Source organism: Lissotriton helveticus, chromosome 2_2 (assembly GCF_964261635.1).
Source record: "Lissotriton helveticus chromosome 2_2, aLisHel1.1, whole genome shotgun sequence".
Taxonomy (NCBI): Eukaryota; Metazoa; Chordata; class Amphibia; order Caudata; family Salamandridae; genus Lissotriton; species Lissotriton helveticus.
In genome coordinates this window covers 379,389,940-379,415,265 of record NC_136060.1, presented here as the reverse complement: position 1 = coordinate 379,415,265, position 25,326 = coordinate 379,389,940, and the positions used below count along the sequence as shown (strand labels likewise).

The 25,326-nt window shown below is 48.2% G+C and overlaps 1 protein-coding gene across 2 annotated transcripts in view; it reads left to right on the top strand.

The window, feature by feature from the left end:
* The window catches only part of CFAP99 (cilia and flagella associated protein 99), a 381,916-nt gene that overhangs the window by 149,150 nt on the left and 207,440 nt on the right, over positions 1–25,326 (top strand). For both annotated transcript variants that reach the window (XM_078679007.1, XM_078679006.1), the window contains exon 6: positions 11,272–11,446. In XM_078679007.1, the coding sequence (XP_078535133.1) occupies positions 11,272–11,446 (175 nt within the window). The remainder of the gene's footprint in view (positions 1–11,271; positions 11,447–25,326) is intronic.

The following is a 25,326-nucleotide window of genomic DNA, read 5'->3' as shown; positions in this document are numbered from 1 at the left end:
CGCAGACATCTGGATGGGGTGTATGAAGAGCGCAGACACCTGGGTGGGGTGTATGAAGAGCCAGAGACCTGAATGGGGTGTATGAAGAGCGCAGACACCTGAATGGGTGTATGAAGAGCGCAGACACCTGGATGGGGTGTATGAAGGGCGCTGACACCTGGATGGGGTGTATGAAGAGTGCAGACACCTGGATGGGGTGTGTGAAGAGTGCAGAGACCTGGATGGAGTGTATGAAGAGCGCAGACACCTGGATGGAGTGTATGAAGAGCGTAGACACCTTGATGGGGTGAATGAAGAGCGCAGACACCTGGATGGGGTGTATGAAGAGCGCAGAGACCTGGATGGGGTGTATGAAGAGGGCAGAGACCTGGATGGAGTGTATGAAGAGCGCAGAGACCTGGATGAGGTGTATGAAGGGCACTCACACCTGGATGGGGTGTATGAAAAGTGCAGAGACCTGGATGGGGTGTATGAAGAGTGCAGACATCTGGATGGAGTGTATGAAGAGCGCAGAGACCTGGATGAGGTGTATGAAGGGCGCTGACACCTGGATGGGGTGTATGAAGAGTGCAGAGACCTGGATGGGGTGTATGAAGAGCGCAGAGACCTGGATGGGGTGTATGAAGAGTGCAGAGACCTGGATGGAGTGTATGAAGAGCGCAGGGACCTGGATGGGGTGTATGAAGAGTGCAGAGACCTGGATGGGGTGTATGAAGAGAGCAGAGACCTGGATGGGGTGTATGAAGAGCGCAGAGACCTGGATGGGGTGTATGAAGAGTGCAGAGACCTGGATGGGGTGTATGAAGAGAGCAGAGACCTGGATGGGGTGTATGAAGAGCGCAGAGACCTGGATGGGGTGTATGAAGAGTGCAGAGACCTGGATGAGGTGTATGAAGGGCGCTGACACCTGGATGGGGTGTATGAAGGGCGCTGACACCTGGATGAGGTGTATGCAGGGCGCTGACACCTGGATGGGGTGTATGAAGAGTGCAGAGACCTGGATGGGGTGAAGGAAGAGTGCAGAGACCTGGATGGGGTGTATGAAGAGTGTAGAGACCTGGATGGGGTGTATGAAGAGTGCAGAGACCTGGATGGGGTGTATGAAGAGCGCAGAGACCTGGATGGGGTGTATGAAGAGCGCAGAGACCTGGATGGGGTGTATGAAGGGCGCTGACACCTGGATGAGGTGTATGAAGGGCGCTGACACCTGGATGGGGTGTATGAAGGGCGCTGACACCTGGATGGGGTGTATGTAGAGTGCAGAGACCTGGATGGGGTGTATGAAGGGCGCTGACACCTGGATGAGGTGTATGAAGGGCGCTGACACCTGGATGGGGTGTATGAAGGGCGCTGACACCTGGATGGGGTGTATGTAGAGTGCAGAGACCTGGATGGGGTGTATGAAGAGTGCAGAGACCTGGATGGGGTGTATGAAGAGTGCAGAGACCTGGATGGGGTGTATGAAGAGCGCAGAGACCTGAATGGGGTGTATGAAGAGTGCAGAGACCTGGATGGAGTGTATGAAGAGCGCAGACACCTGGATGGAGTGTATGAAGATCGTAGACACCTTGATGGGGTGAATGAAGAGCGCAGACACCTGGATGGGGTTATGAAGAGTGCAGAGACCTGGATGGGGTGTATGAAGTGCGCAGAGACCTGGATGGGGTGTATGAAGAGCGCAGACACCTGGGTGGGGTGTATGAAGTGCGCAGAGACCTGGATGGGGTGTATGAAGAGTGCAGACACCTGGGTGGGGTGTATGAAGAACCAGAGACCTGGATGGGGTGTATGAAGAGTGCAGAGACCTGGATGAGGTGCATGAAGAGTGCAGAGACCTGGATGAGGTGCATGAAGAGTGCAGAGACCTGGATGGTGTGTATGAAGAGCGCAGACACCGGGGTGGGGTGTATGGCAGACCTGGATGGGGTGAATGAAGAGTGCAGAGACCTGGATGGAGTGTATGAAGAGCGCAGAGACCTGGATTAGGTGTACTATGAGAAATTCCTCCGAGTTGCCCTTTCAAAAGCACTTCCCTGTCTTCTTCCCCAGTGGAGCGGGCACACCCATCCAGGGATCAAAATTCCTCCCACTGTACCACCTGTTCTCTAATATCCCTACACAAGCCATGCTGTACCAACAGTATGTGCCTTGCCACAAGTGCTGGAGACAGTAAAATGGAGTCCAGATAGTGTGTGAGTGTTGGGGAGTGTAGTGGACAAATATAAAACAGAAAGTGTGCAAGATATTAGTGGGCAAAACAGGAATGAGGCGGATGGGGGCTTGGAGAATGAGAAGGGCTCCAGCTCCTACATTGCTTGTGAGTGTCTATGTGTGAAGCCAGCGTGGCTTGAACTGCCACTTCCAGCCACAGCAGTTGAGCCTTTCCTGTGTTATGAGATGGGGCGGTTACCATTGAAGATGGTGAAAGCCCTTTTCATGAAGGGTAACAGTGCGCCTTCCCTAGGGTGTGTGGGTACCTCACCGTCCATGAATTGAAACGAAACCACTCCATAGGCAGAATCCTACACTCGATGCACAAATGAAATGTCCAGAAGTCCTGACTGAGAGTTAGAACGTCCAATGGTTGGGGGCGTGGCTTGGACGGCAATGGGGACGGTCGTCTGAGTCCGTCAGCTCCGCAGTCCCGAGGCCAACAACGGCGAATTTCACCAGCCAAACGGAACAGAAACAAACTCCTGGAGTCAACTCCCAACGTCGGAACGCACAGGCAACAAGTGGAGCGGGGAAAAACCAAGGGAAAAGCCGCCAAGGCAGTATTACGAGCCGTTTAACCCTCCAGAGGGAAACAGAAACGAGAGACAAAATGGCGCCCCAACGCCCGAGGCGAGAGGCATAGCCGCAGGCAACGGAAGGGAGTGAGGTGAGCTCGCAGCAAAACCAATCGCGCAGCACATCCGCAGAGCCCCACGCATGCAGGCACAATAGAACACAGCAGCTAACGCCTAAGCCGAATCGGAACCATACCCCCCGCCAGAGCTAACGCGGCGAAGGGAGACACAGGAGGCAACTCTCAGGGAGAAGCACCGATATAACAGCGAAAGAGGCTAAGACCACTTTAAGCCGAACAACATCTACCGTGGGGGGAGAGAAGCAGCCAGGCGAGATCGCGCTGGCGGCAGAAACGAAAGTGAAACCGCTCCTCACACAGGACGCCGCCATTTTGCAGCCGCCATTCCCGGAGGGAGTCATCAGGGAGCAAAACAAAGGAGCAGGAAGTGAGTAGCAGATACCTTGAGCTCGCACTACAGCAACACCGCACCAACGCGAAACGCTACACGCTGCAGGTACCGGGGAAAGTGGCGGGAACCGGGAGACTGACCCACCTGCACGCCTGTGGGGGAAGCGCTACCGCAGCGGCAGACATGACAGAGGCACGTCACCGCACACCACACATCGACCGCAAGCAAAGCCGCGAGAAAGCAGTGAGAGCGCCTCAGGGGGTGGCAAAAAGAAATATATATACATATGCGACACAGGGGCAGTGCGGCAATCGCTAAACGCCCTGAATGAGCGGTGACCACAACCAGAACAGCTGCGGGCGGCCTCACAGGTGGCGACGAGACTACATACTGGCCAGAAGCGTACTAGCGAGGCAGCGGACAGGCGAGAGTACCGCAGAGGTGACAAAAGCAAACGGAAACACAACAAACTTGCCACAGAGGCAACCTTAACTATAGCGAGCCAAAGGAAACTAGCAAAGTGAGGGCATAGGCAAGGCCTCAACCACGGTGAGCGACTCCAGGCCACACAAGAGGGGAAGTGAAACGGAGCATAAACTGGAGGGTCCGAACCGCTGTTGAAGGCACGGAAGAACACAGGCCAGCCGCAAGCAAACACAGGACACAGCGCAAAGGTATCTAAGCACGACAACCCAAGATTACGGTACGATACGGTAGAACTCGGTGCAACAGACTCAAATACAGAAAGTCAATGAATAAGAGGCGCAGCACCACGTAGTAACTAGCCCAATTCCAATCAGGACAATACTACCCCAGACCGCGCGGTAGCGAACGAGGCAAAGCACGCGCTGGCAGGGGCAAAATCAAAAACAAGAACCAGAAGCATAAGAGAACCTGCAAGGTACCATACATACAACGTAATCGCGACACAGAGGAGAGACTCGGCCAAAGCCCAGACCTCTACCCACAAAGAAAGACTAAGCAGCCTCCAAACAAGGAGAGGCCTTAGCACGATGGCCGGACAAGATGGGAAGGCGACCGGAGACCAGAAAAAGCCCAGGAAAGATAATTCGGAGTCGCGGATGAAACTCAAAAGCGAGACGATAACTTTAGAGACAATCCTAAAAAGAGTCAACAAAGGGAATGCAGTGGCGAAAGAAACAAAGCTCACAATTGACAATATGCAGCTGGAACTAGCAGCGAGAAGAGCAGACCTGCACAGCACCAATACAAAGATAGAAGCCGCGGAGAAGCGCATAAGCGACATCGAAGACGTCGCCGTCATACACTCCAAAAGTCTAGCGCAGTGCTCAAAGACCACAAGAGCCATGCAGAAGCAGCTCGCGGAACAAGAAGACAAAGCACGAAGAGGCAACATAAGGATCCTGGGCGTCCCAGAGGGTGCTGAGGACCCAGCAGGCTCCTGCGCGGCCCTGCTGGAGGATCTGCTACCAAAGCTGACTAGCCTGAAATTTGATAGGCCATTTGAGGTTGACAGAGCCTACCAAGTACCAGCAGGAAAACCAGCACAAGGGAAGCCCCCCAGGCCGATAATTAGCTGCCCACTAAGATCAACCCATACCGACGCCATCTTTGCCTTTGCACGTAAAAACCAAAACCTGACATGGGCTAGCAGCAAGATAGTGCTTACACAGGACTACTCCAAACCAACAGTGGAAACTAGAAAAGGGTTTCTAGCACTGAGAGACGCCCTGCGAAGAAGGAAGCTCAACTTCAGCTTCACCGGCCCAGCACGCTTCAAAGTCACAGACAACTGGAGGACAATGGTCTTTGAAGATCCAGAAGAACTAAGAAGATACCTACAGGGGCCGCCAACGGAGGAAGTGGAAACCAAAACCAAAAGCCCAGGAGCAGCAAAAAGAAGTGCATCACCGGACGATGCAGGGAAAACCGAATGAAAGGACCTACAAAGGGAAATACACCGCAACTACCTCACTAGAATCTACCTCACATATGGGTCAGCGGACCCCTCAACCGAAGAACAAACGACAGCGACTGACCTCTATGGCCGTAACTACCTCAGATAAGAGACGCGGAAGGAGACAAGGGAGAGACAATAGCGAAAATGATCGACACAGAACAATATTCCTCGAAGTTAACGAACATTGGAGGGAACAAGGCTGTGTCTGAACGAGTAAACAACAAGTGAACGACTGAGCACAACGCCTCAGGGACGATGGCGGAGCAAAGGGAACTTTGTCGTCGCACACCCACTCAGCAAGTAAGGGGGGGAGGGTGGAGAGGGGGGCTGGGGCGAGGGGGGGGCCGCAGGGGTGCACATACATGGGTCGGTTTTGTTTCTTTTTCTTTCTCAATTTCTATCCTTCTATCTCTTATCCCTATCTATCCACTCGAAGCACAGGAGGGAGAGTAGGCAGATATCAACACGCGGAGGCGGGCTAAAACAGCCAGGTAAACAGCCAGATATACACCATATAGAATGACAGCCAACTAACAGAAGCACATCACCACTGACATCAAGGTAGTGTCTATGAATGTCAAGGGTCTGAACCACCCAGTTAAGAGAAGGAAAATCCTGGACCACCTAGCGAAACTCAAAAGTGACATATATGTACTACAGGAAACTAGACTAGAAGCGGAAGACATAAGCCGCCTCAAGGCCAGCTGGATAAGCGAAGTAATAGGATCACCGGCACAAAACAAAAAAATCGGGGTAATCACAATAGTAAGCAAGAAAACCAAGCTAGTACTGACGAGCTCACAGGCAGACACAGAGGGCAGAATGCTAGTGACCAGTCTCGCAAGAGGGGAAGAACCCATACATGTAGCGAACATCTATGGTCCCAACACGGATGACAGGTCCTTCTGGGACATGGTCGGAGTGCAGCTAGACAACCTACCGCTGGGGGAACTCCTTATGGTGGCAGGTGACATGAATCAGGTCTTAGACCCCGCCACGGACAGACACCCACAAAGACCGAGTCGGGCAGCTCATAGAGGGAACATTCTGAAGAATCTCTGCACAAAACTCAACCTCAAAGACCCATGGCGTCTTCAGAATCCAGACGGCAGAGAGTACACGTTCTACTCATCCCCACACAACTCATACAGCAGAATAGACTATATACTGATCTCAGACACGCACACTCACCTAATTAACCAGACAGAAATAGGCCCGCGAACGATCTCGGATCACTCACACATCAGCCTGGTGCTGACAGGTAAACACAACAAAAAGCCAACGCGCAGGTGGAGATTTGATGACGACCTGCTTAAAAACACAGCAGCCAAAGCGGAAATAGAGACGGCAATAAAAGAATACCTCGTAATCAATGATACCCCCGACATAGATAGGAACTCCCTATGGGACGCCCTAAAAGCCACCATTAGAGGCATAATACTTACAATTAAAGGCAGGCTCAACAGATAAAGGAACAAAAAGATCTCAGACCTAGTGCAGGAGATTAAAAACTTAGAAACTGGACATATAGCCAACTTAGAAGACAGGAACACCCTCACTACCTTAACAAAAAAGAAATACGAACTAAATAGAATTCTCAGTGAAACGGCTGGGAACTGGATAAACAAATACAAGGCCATAAATCTGTGTAACGCCAACAGAGCAGGGAAAGCGCTAGCATCCTACCTCAAGGGCAAACAGAAACAACACTCAATAGCCGCAGTCAGAGACAGCAAAGGCAAATCCCAAACAGCGAACAAGGAGATACTCAACGCGTTTAGAGATTTCTATGCGCAACTCTATAAAAGAGACACCACCCTAGGCGACGACGGAGGCAAGGAACTCCTAGAACGAATCACAACCCCCGTACTGAGTGACTCCCAGCGAGAAATGCTAGAAACAAACATCACAGGCGACGAGGTAGAAAGAGCAGTAGCCAGCCTCAAAGACAACAAAGCACCAGGCCCAGACGGATTTACAGCCAGGTTCTTCAAACTGTTTCTACCACTACTCAAGCCTACGCTGATAGACGTACTCACAAACTGCGTCCATAAAGGTAGCATGACACCAACAATGGTAGAAGCCAACATCATAGTAATACCCAAGGAAGGCAAAGATATCCAGCACCCCAAAAACTACAGGCCAATATCACTCATTAATGTAGATTGCAAGATCTATGCGAAAATCCTGGGGACCAGACTAAACACATATCTACCCAAGCTTATACACTGCTCACAGGTAGGCTACCTTAAAAATAGAGTGTCCCACGACAACACCAGACTGCTCTGTCACATAATAAACCACGCAGGCAAAAGCAACAACGTGGCAGTTATGATAGCCTTGGACGCAGAAAAGGCATTTGACAGAGTGTCCTGGCCATTCCTAGACCAATGCATGCAGAAATTTGGACTGGGACCAAACTACAGGAAGATGGTCCTGGCTCTTTACAATGACCCGAAAGCTCGGGTAGTGGTCAACGGGGGGACATCTGAACTACTATGCTTAGAACGAGGAACGAGACAGGGATGCCCACTCTCACCAGCCCTTTTTCTCCTAGCAATAGAGCCACTGCTAAACATGATAAGAACAAACACGGACATAACGGGGATACCAATAGAAGGAGAAACTTTCAAACTAGCCGCCTACGCGGATGACGTCCTAATAATAACGGAAAAACCGGAAGAGTCCATAAAAGCCCTCATGGATACCATAGAACAGTATGCTCACGTATCAGGATATAAACTAAACAGGGAAAAATCAGAGTGCAAACCGTTAAATATCCATACCATGAAGACAGTACTAGGAACATCAGGGCTCACATGGCAAAAAAAATCCATCAAGTACCTAGGCATCCTCTTCGAGAAGGACCTCAGGTCCACCCTAGATAAGAACAAGCAAGCAATACTACGTAAAATCAAAGAACAGACAGAGGGGTGGTCACCCAAATTCACCACATGGTGGGGAAGGGTGGAAACGGTCAAGATGATGCTCACGCCGATAGTGAACTACATGCTTAATATGCTTCCATTGATTAACACAGCGGACTTCCATAAAAAACTAGACAAACTGCTCAACACCTTCCTGTGGAAGGGCAAGAAGCCTAGACTTAGCCTACAGAAACTCAGACTAGCCAAGAGCCTGGGAGGCCTCAATATAACAAACTTTAAGATATTCCAAACAGCATGTATAGCGAAACAAGGACTACACTGGCTGACCCCTGAACAAGAATACACCCCGGCATGGCTCTCACTAGAGAGGAAGCTACTAGGAGGCATGGAACCCATCGCACTACTCACTGCAAGCAAACACCCCGCAATCAGACATAACCCTATACTAAGGAACACAAGGAAGGCCCTCCTTAGGATAGACAGGCTTCTAGACACAAGTGTGAGGAACTCCCAGCTTGAGTCCATATGGCACAATCCCAGAATCAAATACAGAGACAGAACACTAGACATACACTCTTGGTACAAACATGGCATCTCCACAGTTAACCAACTACATCAACACGGTCAACACACCACGTTTGACACACTCAAAGATGAACACAAACTGGACAACATCGAATTATACAACTTCCTAAAGATCAAAGTGGCGATTAGCAAGGCAGGCCTTAACAAACACACACACTCAATCCTGCAATACGCCACCAACCTAAACAAACTAGGGCACCAGGTAGCGCACCTGTACAAAGTCCTAAGCCCCAAGTCCACAAAACTTAACAACAAGGTCACATCATACTGGGAAACTCTCATAGGTAGAGAGCTTAGCGAGGGAGAGAGGACTGAACTCTGGACATCCACGTCGAGGAAGAAAGTAACAACCACTCTAGACCAAACTAAATTCTGGCTGATACACAAAGCTTACTGGACCCCCGCCCGCCTACCTTCCATAGGAATTAGAGAAAGCGACTCCTGCTGGAATTATAACAAGCAAACAGGAGATCTAGCACACCTCCTGTTCCACTGCACCAAGGTCAAGAAGTTCTGGAACATGATAGGCACACTGATAAATGACATAACAGGCGCCTCACTCCAACTTCAGTTCCACAGTCTGGCCATAGGCTTCATGGCTCCCTCAATCAAAACTAAAGCGGACAAGGACCTGATTGACCTACTGCTAGCGGCAGCAGCTAAGACGATACTGAACAACTGGAAGGACACAGCGAAAGCCACTTTTAAGGCATGGTTCAACTGGGTTACATTCCTAAGGGGGGCAGACACCATAACGGCCAAACACACACAGACGCCCCACGAGAAATGCGAAATGTGGCGATCACTGGACAACTACCTGTCCTCACACAAACCGCCGTAGTAACGGCAACAAGCAACGCAGCCACAGGAGCCTCAACTGAGTCACAGACACCGCCCATGCACAGTACCATAAAATACTCCCCCTTCCGGTAGCTTCTCCACTCACTCTTCTACTCTTTCTTTTCTTTCTCGGCCGCTGGGACTAGGGGAGTGGGCAATCAACAAAGGTGCGAGAGACTACCGAAAGGGCATCAGGGAGGGGCGGAGGGCAAACTAAGAATATTGTTACGAGGGCACGAACTAACGGAACACACGGCCAGGAACTGCACAGCCACAGTCAGAAGTGCCAAGATGATGGACTTGTGTTGCCTCCCTGTAACCTCCCCACCCCCTCCCCCAGGGCACTCTATATCAGTTTTCTCTGTAAATTACCTCCCATGTATACGTGACGCACCATGTAAATATAATTTTCAATAAAAATGTTACTGAAATAAAAAAAAGAACGTCCAATGGTTGCAGTGTGGTCTGTTCCAACTGTGAATGGTACATGCAACAAGCTATGGCTGATAAGGGCTGACTCATCTCCCCTCTCTGCTTATTGGCATTAGCTCTGACAGGCAGCTAAAGCTGTCCTTAGCCAGACCTAATGAGTATGGACAGGAGGCTGGACTGGCCATGGAGATTTTGACTCTCTGCGCAAAAATGCTCAAGTGTGCCACAGAACACCTTTCCCTTCCCAGACTGAGCACCCACACACACCTACACGCACCCACACACACACAAACAACACACACAACACATCCAATCTCACCTGCAGTGAATCACATGTATCTCTTTAACACTGAAAGGAATAACTGGCAGTGGAACTAAAGCAAAGTGAATACATTTGCAGGATCCCTTTATGGCACTTAGTCACTGAGTAAGTACAATGTGCTGCTTGTATTTATTGAGGTGATGTTTTGAGTGTTACGAAGGACGGATGGCACAAAAAGCATTCTTCAGAAAAAATACCGTGGCCGCACTTTTAAGGCAGTAACAGCAGACTGACGGCTGCAGGTGTATCCAGTTCAAAGCAGGCTTCAGAGCTCTGACAGCTTTTACGTGTTTATTGAGAAGCCACACTCTGGCAACAAGGCAGTCAGGCCAGAATGAAGTGAAGGCCTTGGATGAAAGGATGCTCTGTGTCCTCCGCCCCCCAGGCAAGGTTCTGCTTGTGCCAGGTAGAAGTAGGCTGACAGGGGGAGGGTGGGGGCGCTGGGAGAAGGAGTTTAGGAGAGTGAGTGTCAGCGAAGAATGGGGGAGATGTGCTGCAAAAGGAAACCGGGGTGGGTGTGAAAAATCTGAAAAAAAGACATTTATTTTCGGCTAGGTAGGCAGTCTGCACGATAGGTTAGACCATTTTTGCTATGTCAGGTGGAACATTCATCCTAAAACTTCATGAGGAAAAAAATGGTTTTGACATCTTGGTTTCCTCGAGCTGGTGATTCGACATCTTGGTTTTCTCCAGGGCCACATCATTTTGGAGATTTGCCAGCAGCATGTGCAAAATACTGGCCTTCCAGGGGGGTGCCAATTTCCGGTGCAGAAAACCTTTGCTGAAGAATAGTTTTTTCTCCGGCCTATTTCATCAACACGTGAGCTGAAGACATATACAATGTTATATCTCTTAGACCCGGCTTCCAATGGCGGCTTTTAGATCTGTATGACTTTTCCCCGGTGGAAATACGGGGCAGTGTATTTAGCAAACTGTCCTCTACTTAATCACTGATAAAAACAAGTGCTGCATTTAGTTAAAATAGTAAAGAATTCTATATTTTGCGGAATCCTCTGTATGGGGTAGGTTATGAGTTCCTGTGTGTTTTGTTTTTTAATTTAGATCGCAACCTGAGATTCAACATTTGATTGACCGTCTTGCGGACAAAATAGCAAATCGTCCTAACACAATGAAAACATCAAAGGTGACAGAAGCAAAGGAGTTTAATTTAACCAAACCCAAACCACGAACCATCCCTGTTCCCCAGCCAATACAGCTGATGGAAAAACATCCCACCGTAAGCGACCTTGTTTTAAAAATCATTGTAAAATCGCATTGGTGAATTTAAATGTATTTATTTTAACACATTTCTATATTAAGTTTTAAAAAGTATCAACAAAGATCGGCATATCTGGTAGTGCATACATATTCTATATTGATGCTGAGTGGTCTTGATTGTACAATGCTTCTATTTTTCAGGATGGCCCTGTGGTGAGTGGGACGGAGTGGCGGGCTAGTATGAACAGAAGAAAACTTCATTGCATGATTTAAAAAAAACCTTTGCAAGTTACAAAAGATAAAAATATTACGCATTAAAAGAAGAGAAAACCCCAGTTCGTAGTAATAGATCCACGTGCCCCCCGTTTTTCGGATACGCAATCGTAGTTGCCCTTTCGCCGACCCATTAGTAATCACCCTGTGGGGCATTGGTGGTAGTGTCCAAGATTTGTAAATCGAGTCCCGGAGTGTGCAAACCTATACGATGAGCCCCTCTAGTCAGTTAGTTTGGTGCCTCTGACAATTATTTTTCCTTTGCCTGAGTACCTGCAGGGTGGATCTGCCGGTTGTTTTCCCCTAGTTTTTTTGCAGCACGATCCATAAACCTTACTAGAGCACAGTTTAGGTTGGTGTTCCGTGGGTCAAAGCAGGCTAGTACTGCGGCGCTGCACGATTTGACCTCGTTGATGATCCAGCCTCTCCGTAAAAGGGACCTTCTTTCCTTCATCAAACTTGGACACAGGCAAATGATGTGTGTTATGTCTTCCCTATGGTTTCCACAAAGCCAACAGTGTTGCTGGGCTTGTTCTCTTTTCCATTTGGGAAGGTGGCAAGACAAGTTGATCACTCCCATTCTTAGTTTTAAGAAGCAAAGTTTAGTGCGTGCGGTAAACGGCAAAATTAGATTCCCCTGAGGCATCAGCTGGTCGTACGATCTAAGAGTCATCCAGACGTGGCTTCTTCTTGTGAGACATGCCTTGTCTTTTAGTAAAGAGAGTTTTTTGAGCTTATTTTTCCTAGCTTTTTTAATTCGTTTTGGCTGACTTGTAAGTCCCAAACTTCGTTCAGGCTTAAAGTTTTTAGTCCTCTCGGCCAATAATCGTACCCTGCCTGCCATCGTTTCGTATGCAGGTTTGACCATAGGTGTTGCGCTAAGCTGCCTTCTTTTGACGACCTCAGTTTGTGGCAGCACATTAGGAAAGTCATCAATCTGGCCAGTGATTGGTTACAGATGCCCAGCTCTAGCCTGATTTGGGATGGTGACATGTGTGTTGGTAACTGGAACACTGTTCTGAAGATTTTCACAATGATTTTATCTAATTGGCCACTGTCAAGACCTTTTAGCACCTCGCTTCCGTATGTTAGTGAATGAATGACTTTTGCCTGTGCTGCCTGCACTGTTGGGGCGAATGTTGGGCCAAATAGCTTCTTATGAATAGAACTGAGTGCAAATGATAGTGCTACTCCCTTCTTTCTTTGCTCTTCTAGGTGGGTTTTGTATCTACCGTTGTTATCAAAGAGAACTCTTAGGTACTTGTGGCACTTAGATTCTACGATGCTTTTGGAATTTAGGACCCATGCCAGCTTCTGGGGCCTTCCTGGACGGACCGCCAAGATTTTCATTTTCTTATTGTTTATCTGGAGCTCTTTCTTTATTGAATATTCGGCAGTAGCATCCATAAGTCTTTGTAGGCCAATCTTTGTGTTTCTTAAGAGAACTATGTCATCGGCGTATAGGAGGTTTGACAGCGGAAAGCTGGCTAGTTTAGGAGCATGAGAGTTTACCTTGTTTAGGGCTTTCGGGAAATCTAATAAAAATAGATTAAAAAGTGTGGGGGCCAGGACACATCCTTGTTTTAGTCCTTTAGTTGTTACGATCGGGCGTGACAGTCTGGAGCCATCCCAGATCTTGATCCTGACCCATGTGTCCCGGTGCAGTAGCTGTATGGCTCTTAAAAGACCATTTGGGATTTTCAATCTGATAAGCTTCTGCCAGAGCTTGGCCCTGTTGACGTTGTCGCATGCAGCTTTATAGTCGATGAATCCCATGTAGAACGGGCTAGAGCTAGTTGCCGCCTGGTCCATCAAGCAGGAGAGAGTCATGAGATTAACCGAGGTACCTGTATCACTTGTGAAGCCAGTTTGGTTCGGTGGGATTAGTGAATGTTAGTTGCCCCATGCCCGGAGTGAGTTGTGCAGAGTCCCAGCGAAGTACTTTGCTTCATTGTCAATAAGGGTGACCACTCGGTAATTCCCTGGAGAGTTTTTGTCCCTACCTTTGAATATTGGCGCAAGAATTGAACCTTGCCAAGAGGGCGGAATGATGTTCTTTTGTAAGATGGAGGTAAAGAGTGGAGATAACTTAGTAGCCCAGAAGGCCAGATCCTTCTTAAACAAAGCTGGAGGGATGCCTCCTGGGCCTGGAGCTTCTTCTTTCCGGCCCTTCTTAATCTGTTTTTCAATTTGGTCCACCGGGACTAGACTTTGTTTGATGCTGCTTGGATGATTTGGTCTCACTGATTGCTTTTCAGGTAATTGGTCTTGGTAGGGAGATTCTTACATGGTTAGCATTTTAATTGATCACTCTGGAGGCATGTTCATCCCTTTTGGAGCTTTGCTGCCCTCTTCTCCGGGTCACTGATCAACTGTGTTTTCTTGTTGATCATTGAAGTGGATGTGCAAGAAAGAATACCATTTAGATTTAGTGACATTCCCTCCAAGACTGTTGATGGTTCGCCAGAACCTCGCAGAATTGTTTGACTTAATGTCTTGATGTAGTTTAGCCCAGAAAGAATTCCAGTGAACCCTGCAATGTTCTCTTTTCTCAATTTGATTATTGTTGGAGGGTCCATTGGCTTTATTTTTAATTCCCGCAATAGCCGGTTCATAGTTCTTTTAGCTGATCGTTTCGCTGGATTCCCAGAGGTCGAATGATTCGACCCACTCGATTTTGCATACGTTATTAGTTTTGCGTGTCTGTCTGTCAATTTAGTTGCAATGTAATCCTCAGTTGTCCTACTGGTACTGTCAAAAATGTGTTTAACCTCCGTTGTTACCTGCTGTAGATTATTAACCGAGCACTTGATTCATTTTAAGTTGATCGTATAGCTTTCGAAAGCTTGAGCCCTTGCCTCTGCTTGTTGCACTAGACTAGTGCTAAGCGATATTTCTTGAGGGCTGTGGTCACTTTCTGTTCTGTTTCCGAATCCGAACCCTAATATTCGATGCAGGAGGGAAAGGCTAACAAAGGTGTAATCAATTAAGGACACTCCATTTTTCGATAAGTATGAGAGGCCGGGTGGCTTGTCAGGAAGAAAGCGCCCATTAAGGGCTCTAAGACCATGATGTTCCAGGTTTCTTTGTAAGGAGCGGCCCTTCCGGTCTTCCTTGTGCCATCCGGGAAGGTCCTGCGATGGTATAGCCCAGACGCTTTCCTGTATTTTGGTAATCTCGTTTTTCTGTAGGTCAGACATTAGCCACATGTTGAAGTCGCCAGATAGAATTATAACCGTGTTCGAGAGGCCAGATTTTGTCCTTAACACTGTCTCAGTCACCTCATCTGAGAAGGATTGTCTGGACACTGAGTTTGGGCGAACATAGGCATTCATTAGAGTGATGGACCTGGGAGGCCTTTGTTTGTGCTAAATGAGATTCCTACCGACTGGAGAAAATGGGAAGGGCTCGCAAGGTCCCAAGAGGTGATTGCGATTTTTTATTGATATATAAAGCTACCACTGCCTCTTCCTGAAGATTTCAGTTTCAGGGCTGGGATGTAATGTGTTTTGAACCCTTCTATGTGCTGTGACTCCACGAGCCCTGTCTCTTGAAGTAGTATTATCTCAAATGATCGTAAGTAGGAGATTATTACCGTGTCCCCCAATTTGCTTGAAAACCCATTAATTTTCCAAGAGCAGATCCTTAATGGACAGATGTCATAACCCGTTTGGTTATTGTGATGTTAGCGGAGCAGCCGGGTTGAATTTAGGGAACCCGTCAGCCATGACCATGTACTGGCCTCATCCAAGTCCCTTTTGAGCGTGATCTGATCCTCTCTTGCATTTGATGCTTTTGAGGCGTAGGAGGGAGTTTTATCACAGGCACTCCTCAAGACTGAATAGACAGCTCTTTTTTCGGCATGTGGACTCACAAGGCCTCCGGTTTCTTGCAGAACGTGTGGGTAGCCTGGTTACCTGCGGGTAGTATGAGTATGCCCCACTGCTTGAAGGTTTCTGTATGTCGTAAGATATTATTAATTGCCTCTGTCGAGCTCCAAGTGACCTTCCTGCTTTCATTTGTTTGACCCTGACCCGGTGCGATGAATTCTATTGAATTAATGTCCTGTGAGGTTACGACATTGGACAGACCTATCTCTTCTATTAGTTTGTTGATGTTCCCGCGGTTTAATATGTCGCAGCTCCCTTTTGACCTATACTCCAGGTAAAAAAGTGTGAAATTTTGGATCTCCATGGGAGGGGCCCACTGGAAGCCTTGGTTGTGGCTCTGATCTTTGGGCCCAATGCAATGGATCTATTCCTGTTGGGGGTCCTGATAATTGCACATTCGTTGCTTTGTGAACAAGTGTGTGCGGTGGCGTGTTCCGTACACTACTAGAGCTCTTTCGATTTGTGCCGCGGGCGGTTGGAACTTCACCACCATTGCCCTTCACCAATATAGTAAAATTTCCCGAATAATCTTAGTGTGAGCTGCTGAATTGAGTCGAATTTGCTGGATTGGCGCTACCAAGAAGGTCCGTGGGCCTGGTGGAGCTTTGGCCCTCGGCCTCTTGCAACGGCTTTGGGTCAAAAAGTGCCATTCGAGAGGTTGTGGTTGACTCCTTTTTCCCCCTATTAGCCAAGTGATCCTGATCTACCCCGGCTGCGTCCTTTTCTATTGCAGGTAACAGGGTGCCAGTCTTTTTTTGTTTATCACTTTCCAATGGGTTGGTTTGTACCTCCTGTTGGTTTTTTGCTCGCATTTCTTATTGGGTCATTATGCTCTGTGGCGGCAGCTCGTCTGTTGGTGTTAACAGAGGGAAATGGCTCAGATCTTGTTTGCTCCTGCGGATCTTATTCCGGCCTTTTCGCTTCCTTTGTCTTTTCACCTTGCCAATCTGGTCTTCAATGTCTTGATCAGTTTGAGATGGTGAGGTGGACTTAGCTTTGCCCGCAAGTGGGGACTTTTGTTGGTCGCTCCTTAATCTGCCAGTGGCTGATATATCCAGGGGTGAGGACAAGGCATTGATTTCATCCCTTTGCACCCTTGGAGTTGCTGCCACCTTTTCTTTGGTTGCATGACATGAGTCGCCGTCGCTATTACTTTAAGGGAATGGCTTGGAGTTTGTAATTTCTTTTAGGTCTGCCAACAGTTTTTCCATCATTACTGGGAGCGTGCTCAGTTTCTCGATTATTGGTAGAGCAATCGCATCCTTGTTACGGGTGATCTGCGACAGCTTGAGCCCGTTTGATCAGGTTGTTCAAGTTTGTAATTTTGTCATCTGTTTTGGCTATGTACACAGCTAGTGTGTTCAAAAGGCTGATTTGTATGTCCATTTTGTTTGCTTGATAGGTCATAGCATCAGCTGACCTTTGTAGGATGTCCAGGGCTGTAGCCCATGCCTTCTCTTTTTTAAACTCCTCCTTCTGCTCCTCGTTTGGAGACGATGATGATTGAGAATGGTCAGGGGCATTTTTATCATATGAGGACAGCATTTTTCCCATTGTTTTGATTCAAGAAAGGAGAGATCTCTCTCCACAGCGTGAGCTTCCTCTGTATATAGCAAAGCCGCAGACCCGGTAGAATCATGTTGTGCGCATTGGGCGGATTCACTATATACCTCTCCCCCGAAGGGTGCAAGCGCTTGTGGTACAGATGGCATAAGAGCAGAGATGTAGATAGCTTCTCTCCCCTCTGTCATATCAGATACACTTTCCTTTGCGGCAGGATTTGTTAGTGGATCAGCATGATTACCCATTGTGTTTAAACTGACGTCAGGGGGAACAGTATTGATGGCTGCTGGATCTCTCATTGTCTCTCTGTTAAATTCAGTTGAGGGGTCGATGTTGTTGAAGATTGGGTTTGATCTAACAGCAGGAGTGGCTGCAAAGTCGCACCTGGGTATTGATTGTATTAAAGGGGTCGTTGTTTTGCAACTATCTAAAGTTGTGGCTGCGAGGACCCCTAAACTGCTCTCCGTTATATGTTAGGAGCTCCTCCCTCTTGTGATGGAGTGAACTTGAAAAATTGGCTGGTGACTATCCCTTGGCTAGTTTGAGATTTGCCCATCTCGTTGTTACCGCCTGAGCTTCCCTTGCTGATGGTCACTGTGGGGCTTAGGGGAATGGGCAGTCCCTTAATTTTCATGTTGCTGGAAAAGACTGCCAACCCTACGTCTTTCAAGTATGCATGTTGGCCCACCAAGCCTGCTTCCTTTGATTGCACCGGGAGCGTACTAACTGTAGTGCTTCCGGAAACGCTTGGCAACAGGTTATGTAACCGGTCTGTGACCATGATAGATATCTCAAGTTTTTCTCTCCGATTCCTTTTCTTTTGTGGGGCTGTAGACCTCTGCTTCCCCGATCTCATTCTTTGCTTTAGGCGGAGGAAAGAAAGAAGGGGAGAGCTGGGTGACCTGTCCAGGCTGTTCAAAATGACTGTTCAAATGACTGTGTGGGCAACGTGAAAGCTGCGTAGAAGTGACAGGCAAACCCGCGCTCACTGTAGGGCGTAGTAGCAGAGCAGGGAGAGTAGGATCAGGGTGGAATTCGCTACTTGCCGTGCCCTGCCCTCGCAAAGCCTCGCAAAGCCTTTGGGCCTTTGTAGTGACCTTACTACCACTCTTTCACTTTCCTTGTTGAGAAGGCTTTGCTTTCTTGCTTCTCACTTCTGTGGCACTTCCTTGTCATTTACACTTTTCTCTCATGCTTTTCGACCCAAGCCCTGGCATCCCAAGTGTTGCCGCAAGTCCACCACAGTCAGCCACTTAGCTGAAACAAGCTGAAACTAAGTTCAGTTGATGGGTGCCCAGGCGGTGCCCAAGACGACCGGTGGCAGGTAACAAGCGTAACAAAAGGAGTCGGGCAGCTGGGACAGTTTGACGTTGCCAGATTTAGGCGGGCTGGGGTGGACTAACAGGAATCCACGAGGGAGGGTAGAATAGCAGAGCGTGGGGTCGCAGAATGTAGCCAAGCAGCCTGAGACCAGCAGATGAAACAAACTGAGCAAGCTGAGCAGATAAGCTATTAAGTTACACGCACCTGCGAGCCAGGTTCTATCTTAGCTCTGAATTCAACCTGCCACCACTCACCGTCTGTTTCCAGGTGTTCACCGCTTCGTGCTCAAGAATATGCCCTGACTGCCAAGCCTTCTTTTCCATGTTTAATGGCAGTGGGAACCTAAAGTGCTGGAGTTTCCAGGCGGGCACGGCTTGTAATCCAACGCAGCGGGTAGGCCAGTGTGGCTGAACCACGTCACACTCCGCCAGCCGCTCCCGGCTCAAGCCCGTGAACACGCAAGCTGGAAGGCACCGCAGGTCCAATTTTCACAGCCCCACTGCCCTCCGTTGCTCCAGGGGCTATTCCAAGACCGCTTCCGCCGCTGGCGGGGGGGGTCCGGCCCACGAGTCCAAGAACTGTGACCAGATGCTGGTCCTGGAACACTACCCAAACGCACTCCGAGTCTGCCTCACCTCTGCTCCAAAGCACTCCAAGGCTGCCTCGCCTCTGCACTGCTGGCTAGTATGGGGAGAGGGGTATAGAAAAGGGTTTAACATTTGCGTCTGTTGTGTCTGAATTTTTTTTTGTTGCAGTTTACTATAGCGCAAACTAGCGCTTTAAACGGGCACCAGTTACATTACACAAGGACACATTCGTTTTTGGTAGGCCCGGGGAGAACAAGTGATTTGCCCAGAATCACAGGATGTTGAGCCGACACTGAGACTTGAATATTGTCCCTCACCTCTAAAGTCGGCAACTCTTAGGCCACATGTATGGGTCTTCCTTCAAAATCCTCCCTCACCTAGCCCCACTGCTCTTACCTGCATGGGCTGCGGCAAACCAGTATTAAGGCCAGGTCAAAGATATGCATCGCAACGGTGTGCTAACGTGGCCTAGAGTACTGGCCACAAGGGCACCCGTCCCCCAGGTGGAGATGTTCGAGATGCTTGTGAGATGTTCCAACTGAGAGTGAGTAGAGGAGACCAGTATGTTCTAAGCTGTGGGCAGTCCCGGGAGCTGGAGTGATAACTGTGTATGTGCATAATTTTCCGGTCTTTAATATGCGACAATGAAAGGTAAATTTGTAGAAATTTAAACTGAATACATACATTCCTTCAATTTTACTCACTCATAAAATTAACGATACCTGGCATACCGGTAGCTCCAAAGGTGGTGAAAATCTGACCTCTGATAAGTTGAACCCTGAGGGTCCTCTAAGAAATGAGAAATTACAAGGGGAATTGTCAATTCCGGGTCTGATTCCACCAGTAATCACTTATTCTATTTCACACAAAGATTTTGGATGTTTTCAGCAGCTGATATCTCTGGGTGAAAGTAGAAAGATACTGTCACGGCTTCTGGACTCGGAGCGCGTGAACTACCAAAATGGTTGCCGCTGGGGGACGCATGCGCAGAAGCGGACCAGACGGGTCAAACCGCAGCCATCCCCGTGCGGCAACACTTTGCGTTCCAGTCCTTGGAGAGTGGGTCTTACCTTTCGGCAGGCGCGGTTCGTCCATTGGGGTGTGGGGGCATAGCCCCCCCTGCCCGAAGCCGCCCGCAGCTCCCTCGGCGTTTTTTGAGTTAAGACTGTGACAATCATGTCAATGAATCAACATGACATCAGACCGCCGGGCGGGCAACATGTTGATTGATTGACATGATTGTACAGGCGGCAACACAAGTGCGCATGCGTGGGGACAGAGGGTGAATTTTTACCCGTGCCCACGCATGCGCACTTGTGTTTTTGCGGCGTTGCGCATGCCCATTAGGAGCCCTAATGGGCGTGCTGCGGGCGAGAAGGTACCTGTGCCCCTGGCGCCAGGATTGGCAAGGGGCGCTGTGAGCCTGTGACGTGTGGGGAGCAGAGCCCAGAGGTGGCGCGGACCGGGACCGGCAGCAAGGTAAGAGTGTGTGTTTTTCTTTTATTTTAAAGTGTTTGGTGCGAGCGAGCGTGCGTGTATGCATGAATGTTTGGTGGAGAGTGTTGTGAATGGATGTGTGTATGCGTGTGTGAATACATTTCTTTGAGTGTTGTGTATGTGGGTCGGGAGGGGGGGGGCGCCGCCGGCCTGAGTGGCCTGGGGCCCGCACTCGCAAATCAGTTTGCGCCACACCACTGTAAAATGTCACCAGCCGCCCCTGCCTTTCGGGTCTCCACGTCACTTCCAGGGCATCGGTTTTCCCTCGGCGTCCTGCTTCCCTGTGATGCTTTGTTCAGGCGCTCTCTCTCCCCGGCGTTCCAGACTTCAGTGCGCTCTCCGTCCTGCTACCATGTGGTGCTTCGTTCAGGCGCTCTCTCTCCCTGGCAGTCGCGGATCCCCACTAATAAATTTCCTCTAATGGCAATAGGCCAACTTTTTAAAATTATTAGGACAGGATTAGTATGGGCACCATGCTGATAATAATAATCTTTTTAGTGCTTATCAACTTGCGTTCTTTGATGACCACCACAACCATAGAGTTTCATGAGTGAGGGAATACCTAGTCTTTAGTCTAGTCTAGTGTGTTTGTGTAGCGCATGGTTACCCGCAGGCCTCCAAGCACTGCAGCAGACACCTTAAAATGATGAGGCTACAAGACGATTAGTCACGGAAAAGCCATGTTTTCAGGGCCTTATGGAAGAAGAGTTCCGGTTCCATTGAGTGCAGATCCAGAGGCAGGGCGTTCCAAAGTTTAGGAGCCAAAAACAAGGTGGTACCCCTGCCCCATCGGGATCTTTTGATCCTAGAAACCCTCAGGGTACAAGCTTAAGAGGATCTAAGGGTTCTTCCATGCATGTATGAGGAGGCTAACGGGCTCAAGAGTGAGGGCCCTTTAATGTTGAGAGTCCTATGCATAATGCAGTGTCTTAAACTGCACTCAGCGTTCCACGGGTAGCCAGTGGAGAGTCCTAAGAGCCATCTTAGCAGACTGGTGTTTGGGAATTTTCATTAAAAGTTGGGCAGCAGCATTATGCACAGTCTGCAACTTTCTAATGTGCATAGCGGGGCAAGCCGAGAAAACGGGCGTTTCCATAATTAAGACGGGACAACACGAGGGCCTAGACAATCACTCTCTTTGCTGTGAACGGGAGAAGACTGAGAACCTTTCTCAACAGGCACAGGAAGCCAAAACAAGTAGGGACAAGCTTTTTTGCTTGATGATCAATCTTGAGACTGACGTCTAACCTCATCCCACGGCTCTTTATTGCGTTTTTTGGGGCTGGCAACTTGCTCAAGACGTCAGATAGGGGACTTGGAAGGATGCTAGCAGAGTTATTACCAAGCAGCATCACTTCCGTTTTGTCCTCATTAAGCTTTAATTTGCATCCAGCCATCCAACTGTCTTGGAGGCAGGAGGTCAAAGAAAGGTGACTGGAACTGGAGTCAAGGAAAATTGAAACGACCAGTTGGGTGTCATTGGCGTATGAGACCAATGACAAACTAATTGAATTAACAATCTCAGTGAGAGTGCGCATGTAAAGGTTGATCAAAGTGGGGCTCAGGAAGGTGCCCTGAGGAGCCCCACAACTCAGAGGAAGAGTGGCTGAGTAGCAAGACTGATCCAAGACGTGGAAGAAACGATTTTCCATGAAAGAGGCGAGCCATTCTAGTGCTGTGCCCTTGACACCAGCCCTTGTGACTTTTTGAGTGAGAATGTGATGATCCATGGTATCGAAGGCTGCACTCCGGTCTAAAAGAATAATGACCTCCGATCCTCCTTGATCAAGGAGACACCTGAACTCCTCTACCACAGTCAACATTGAAGTCTCTGTACTGGTAAAGCACCTTCATCCCGCATCCGTGACCCCGCATGCTGTCACAACGCGATTGTTATAACGACCTCGTTGTGACAACGCATACCATTACTCCGCAAGTCGTTACAACGACTTGCGAGGGGGGGGAGAAGGTGTTGAATTTAAAATCCAACACCTTCCCTAAAGTCCGCACAGACTGGAGTTGGAATAGTACTTTACTATTCCATCATCCAGCGCCCTCCCCGCCCACCCCCCGCGCAAGTCGTTGTAACGACTTGCGGGGATATGGTATGCGGTGTCACAACGCGGTCGTTGTTACATTTGGAAGACTACTGATGCACGAGTATGGTATGCTAGATTCCTATGTATTCACTTCACCATCCACAATCGTGCATGTTCCATAGATTTGAGTTCACTAAGCTAGTACTGCAGTGGTACTTATATTTGTTTAATGTCTGTTTTTTGTGGGTTTTTTCAACCAGTTTGCTAGCATTGAGAACCTACACATGAGTGTAAGTCAGCCAACTGAACTACTTTATGGTATATTTTACACAGAGGTGGGGTCACATGCATATTAGAAAACCATTACTCTCCCTAAGTGAAAATAAGCTACATACACGTTTTGATCCTGAAGAAATGCCACTTAATCGTTTTTTGACGACATAGGCATGAAACATGTTGACCTTGTATCTGTATCAAATGAAATATATTTGACTGCACCACAGGAGAAGCTAGGATCATTATGTCTCTAGGTTTCCCACATTATTTGTAGTCTTGACATAGATATTTTCACCCTAATAAAATTACCATTACCAAATGTCTATAGTCAATTTTAACTCAGATCCTATTCCAATCTTCCCATCATTATACCGGGATACAACAAATATCTCCAGTACTGCATTGGCAAAGTGAGAAGATTTCCAGCAAAGCGTCCCTTGAGGGGGCCGCTGGGCAATGTAGCACCAGCCTAACGAGAAGCAGGCCCAATGTTGAAGCCTGCCACCTTTAGGTGGGTGAGGGCACTTGCTTCTATGAGCAGATGCTCCTAGTCACCAACTATGTTCTAGATCTCTAATATGATACCCCAAACTTAGATTACAGCATACTCCATTGTTATAGCCATACATAGATATATATACAACTATTGCTTCCCCATGGCAATTTTTTAACACAATCCCCAGAGCCCTAAATAGCTTTCTTTTGTTATTATGCTAGTTCAATAATAAATCAGTGCTTACCATAGGACATAAATATGTGGAAACAGCTTTTAGACCAGTGAGAATATTGCAGGGCAGCATCTTTCAACATCATGTTGATACCATCTCAGCCTGTTTGCTGGCTGCTTCCTGCCATGCAGTCATTTGCGGCCACCAGCCTGATACAATCAATAGGCTATATCTGCAGTGGAGAAGTGGTTTTCACTGCCAACCCCTGGCCAGCATTACACACTAGCTGCACATCTGCTGGATGAATTTGACCAGGAGGAATACTGCTGACCTTCATTGCAGTCCTGGGCTCAGAAGCTATCATTTAGACGATATCCACTAATTCTCAAGGAGTTTTAAGAAATAGTATATATAGTAACAGCTGCACCTGAATCGGCTTGAGCTACTTCAGTTGATTTGCCTACATCCATATTGTAGTGTAAAGTTTGGATAAACAACGTTTTTGTTCCTATTCATGCACCTTGATTGCACACTACCACCACTGATGCTTGTGTAGGGCTTCCCTGGGATCGCGGAGGTACCACTGCAATGTGTATTCTCCCAGCGATAACACTTACTTTCTCAAATGCTGAGTTCCTTCTTGCAAGGCGGATGAGTCTCACACACTGGTCTTCCACTTTAAGCATTTCCTAATCCATTCCTTTTGTGATGTGAAGTGAAAACTGAATAGGATAGTGTTATTCTCAGGGATCTTTAACTCCTTCCATGCTCAGTGTCTCAAGGAGGTCTTACTTTCTGAGCCTCTTCCGCGATGGTTCTCTCTGTTTGTTTTTACTAGAATGCACCCCTCCATACCTACTGAGTAGAGCTTCCTTGAAGACATGAGCTACTAATCAACTGTATTGTCCACTGCCATCTAATTACTGTTTGCAGTCTACAGCTACCCACTGGGTGTTGGTATCTTGCTGGTCATGATGACACCACCCTTCCTCACCTCTCTTTGGTACTGAACTCTTATGAGGTCGCCTGGGTGTCATTTACCAGGTTCCTCTCCTCCTTTCAGCATTCTACAGTATCCTGGAAGTCTGGCTTTATCCCATCTCTCTCTGTGGCCTCTGGAACTGGGATTTGCCTCTCCCTGGTCCTTCCTTAGTGAGGCTTACAATTACCTTGGAGGTCAGGTCCCTCGTCCAGTATAAGGCGTCTTTCCCTTTTACTCCAATCAAGCCAGTATGCTCAGTGACGTGGCAGGATCACCTCCTGCCACCCCCACCAAGAGCAGTAGGCAAAGACGAAGACACATTTATTAAGGAACTCATTATAACAAAAACAAAATGAAGGATTTTTGTTTTAAGAAGAATCTTCGCTAAAATTGTAAACAGCACTTTATAATTATGAATGGAATTGGAATAAGAAGTTAGAAAGGGGCTTGTGTTGCCTGAAGAGTTAGGTTTCTATTAAAGGCTACTCTGATGTCTCCAACTATATTGGATACTGCCGTCACACATGCCAAGGGAACTTCAGGTAAAAAACAACACATGGAAAATCCAAAGTAATTTACAGATCAAAAGGTTGTATAATCATCTGATCCCCCCTGACTGCCAGTTTAGTGGTGAACAGGAAATAGTTCTTCGTAAGCTGCAGTTGGTGCAGAACGTGGCTGCTAGGATACTGTTGGGTACTCCCAAATTCAAGTCTATCTCTAACGCGGTGCGACTGCTCCACTGGCTGCCCATAAGAAGCAGAACAAAATTTAAAGCTCTCTGTATTTCCTATAAGGCCA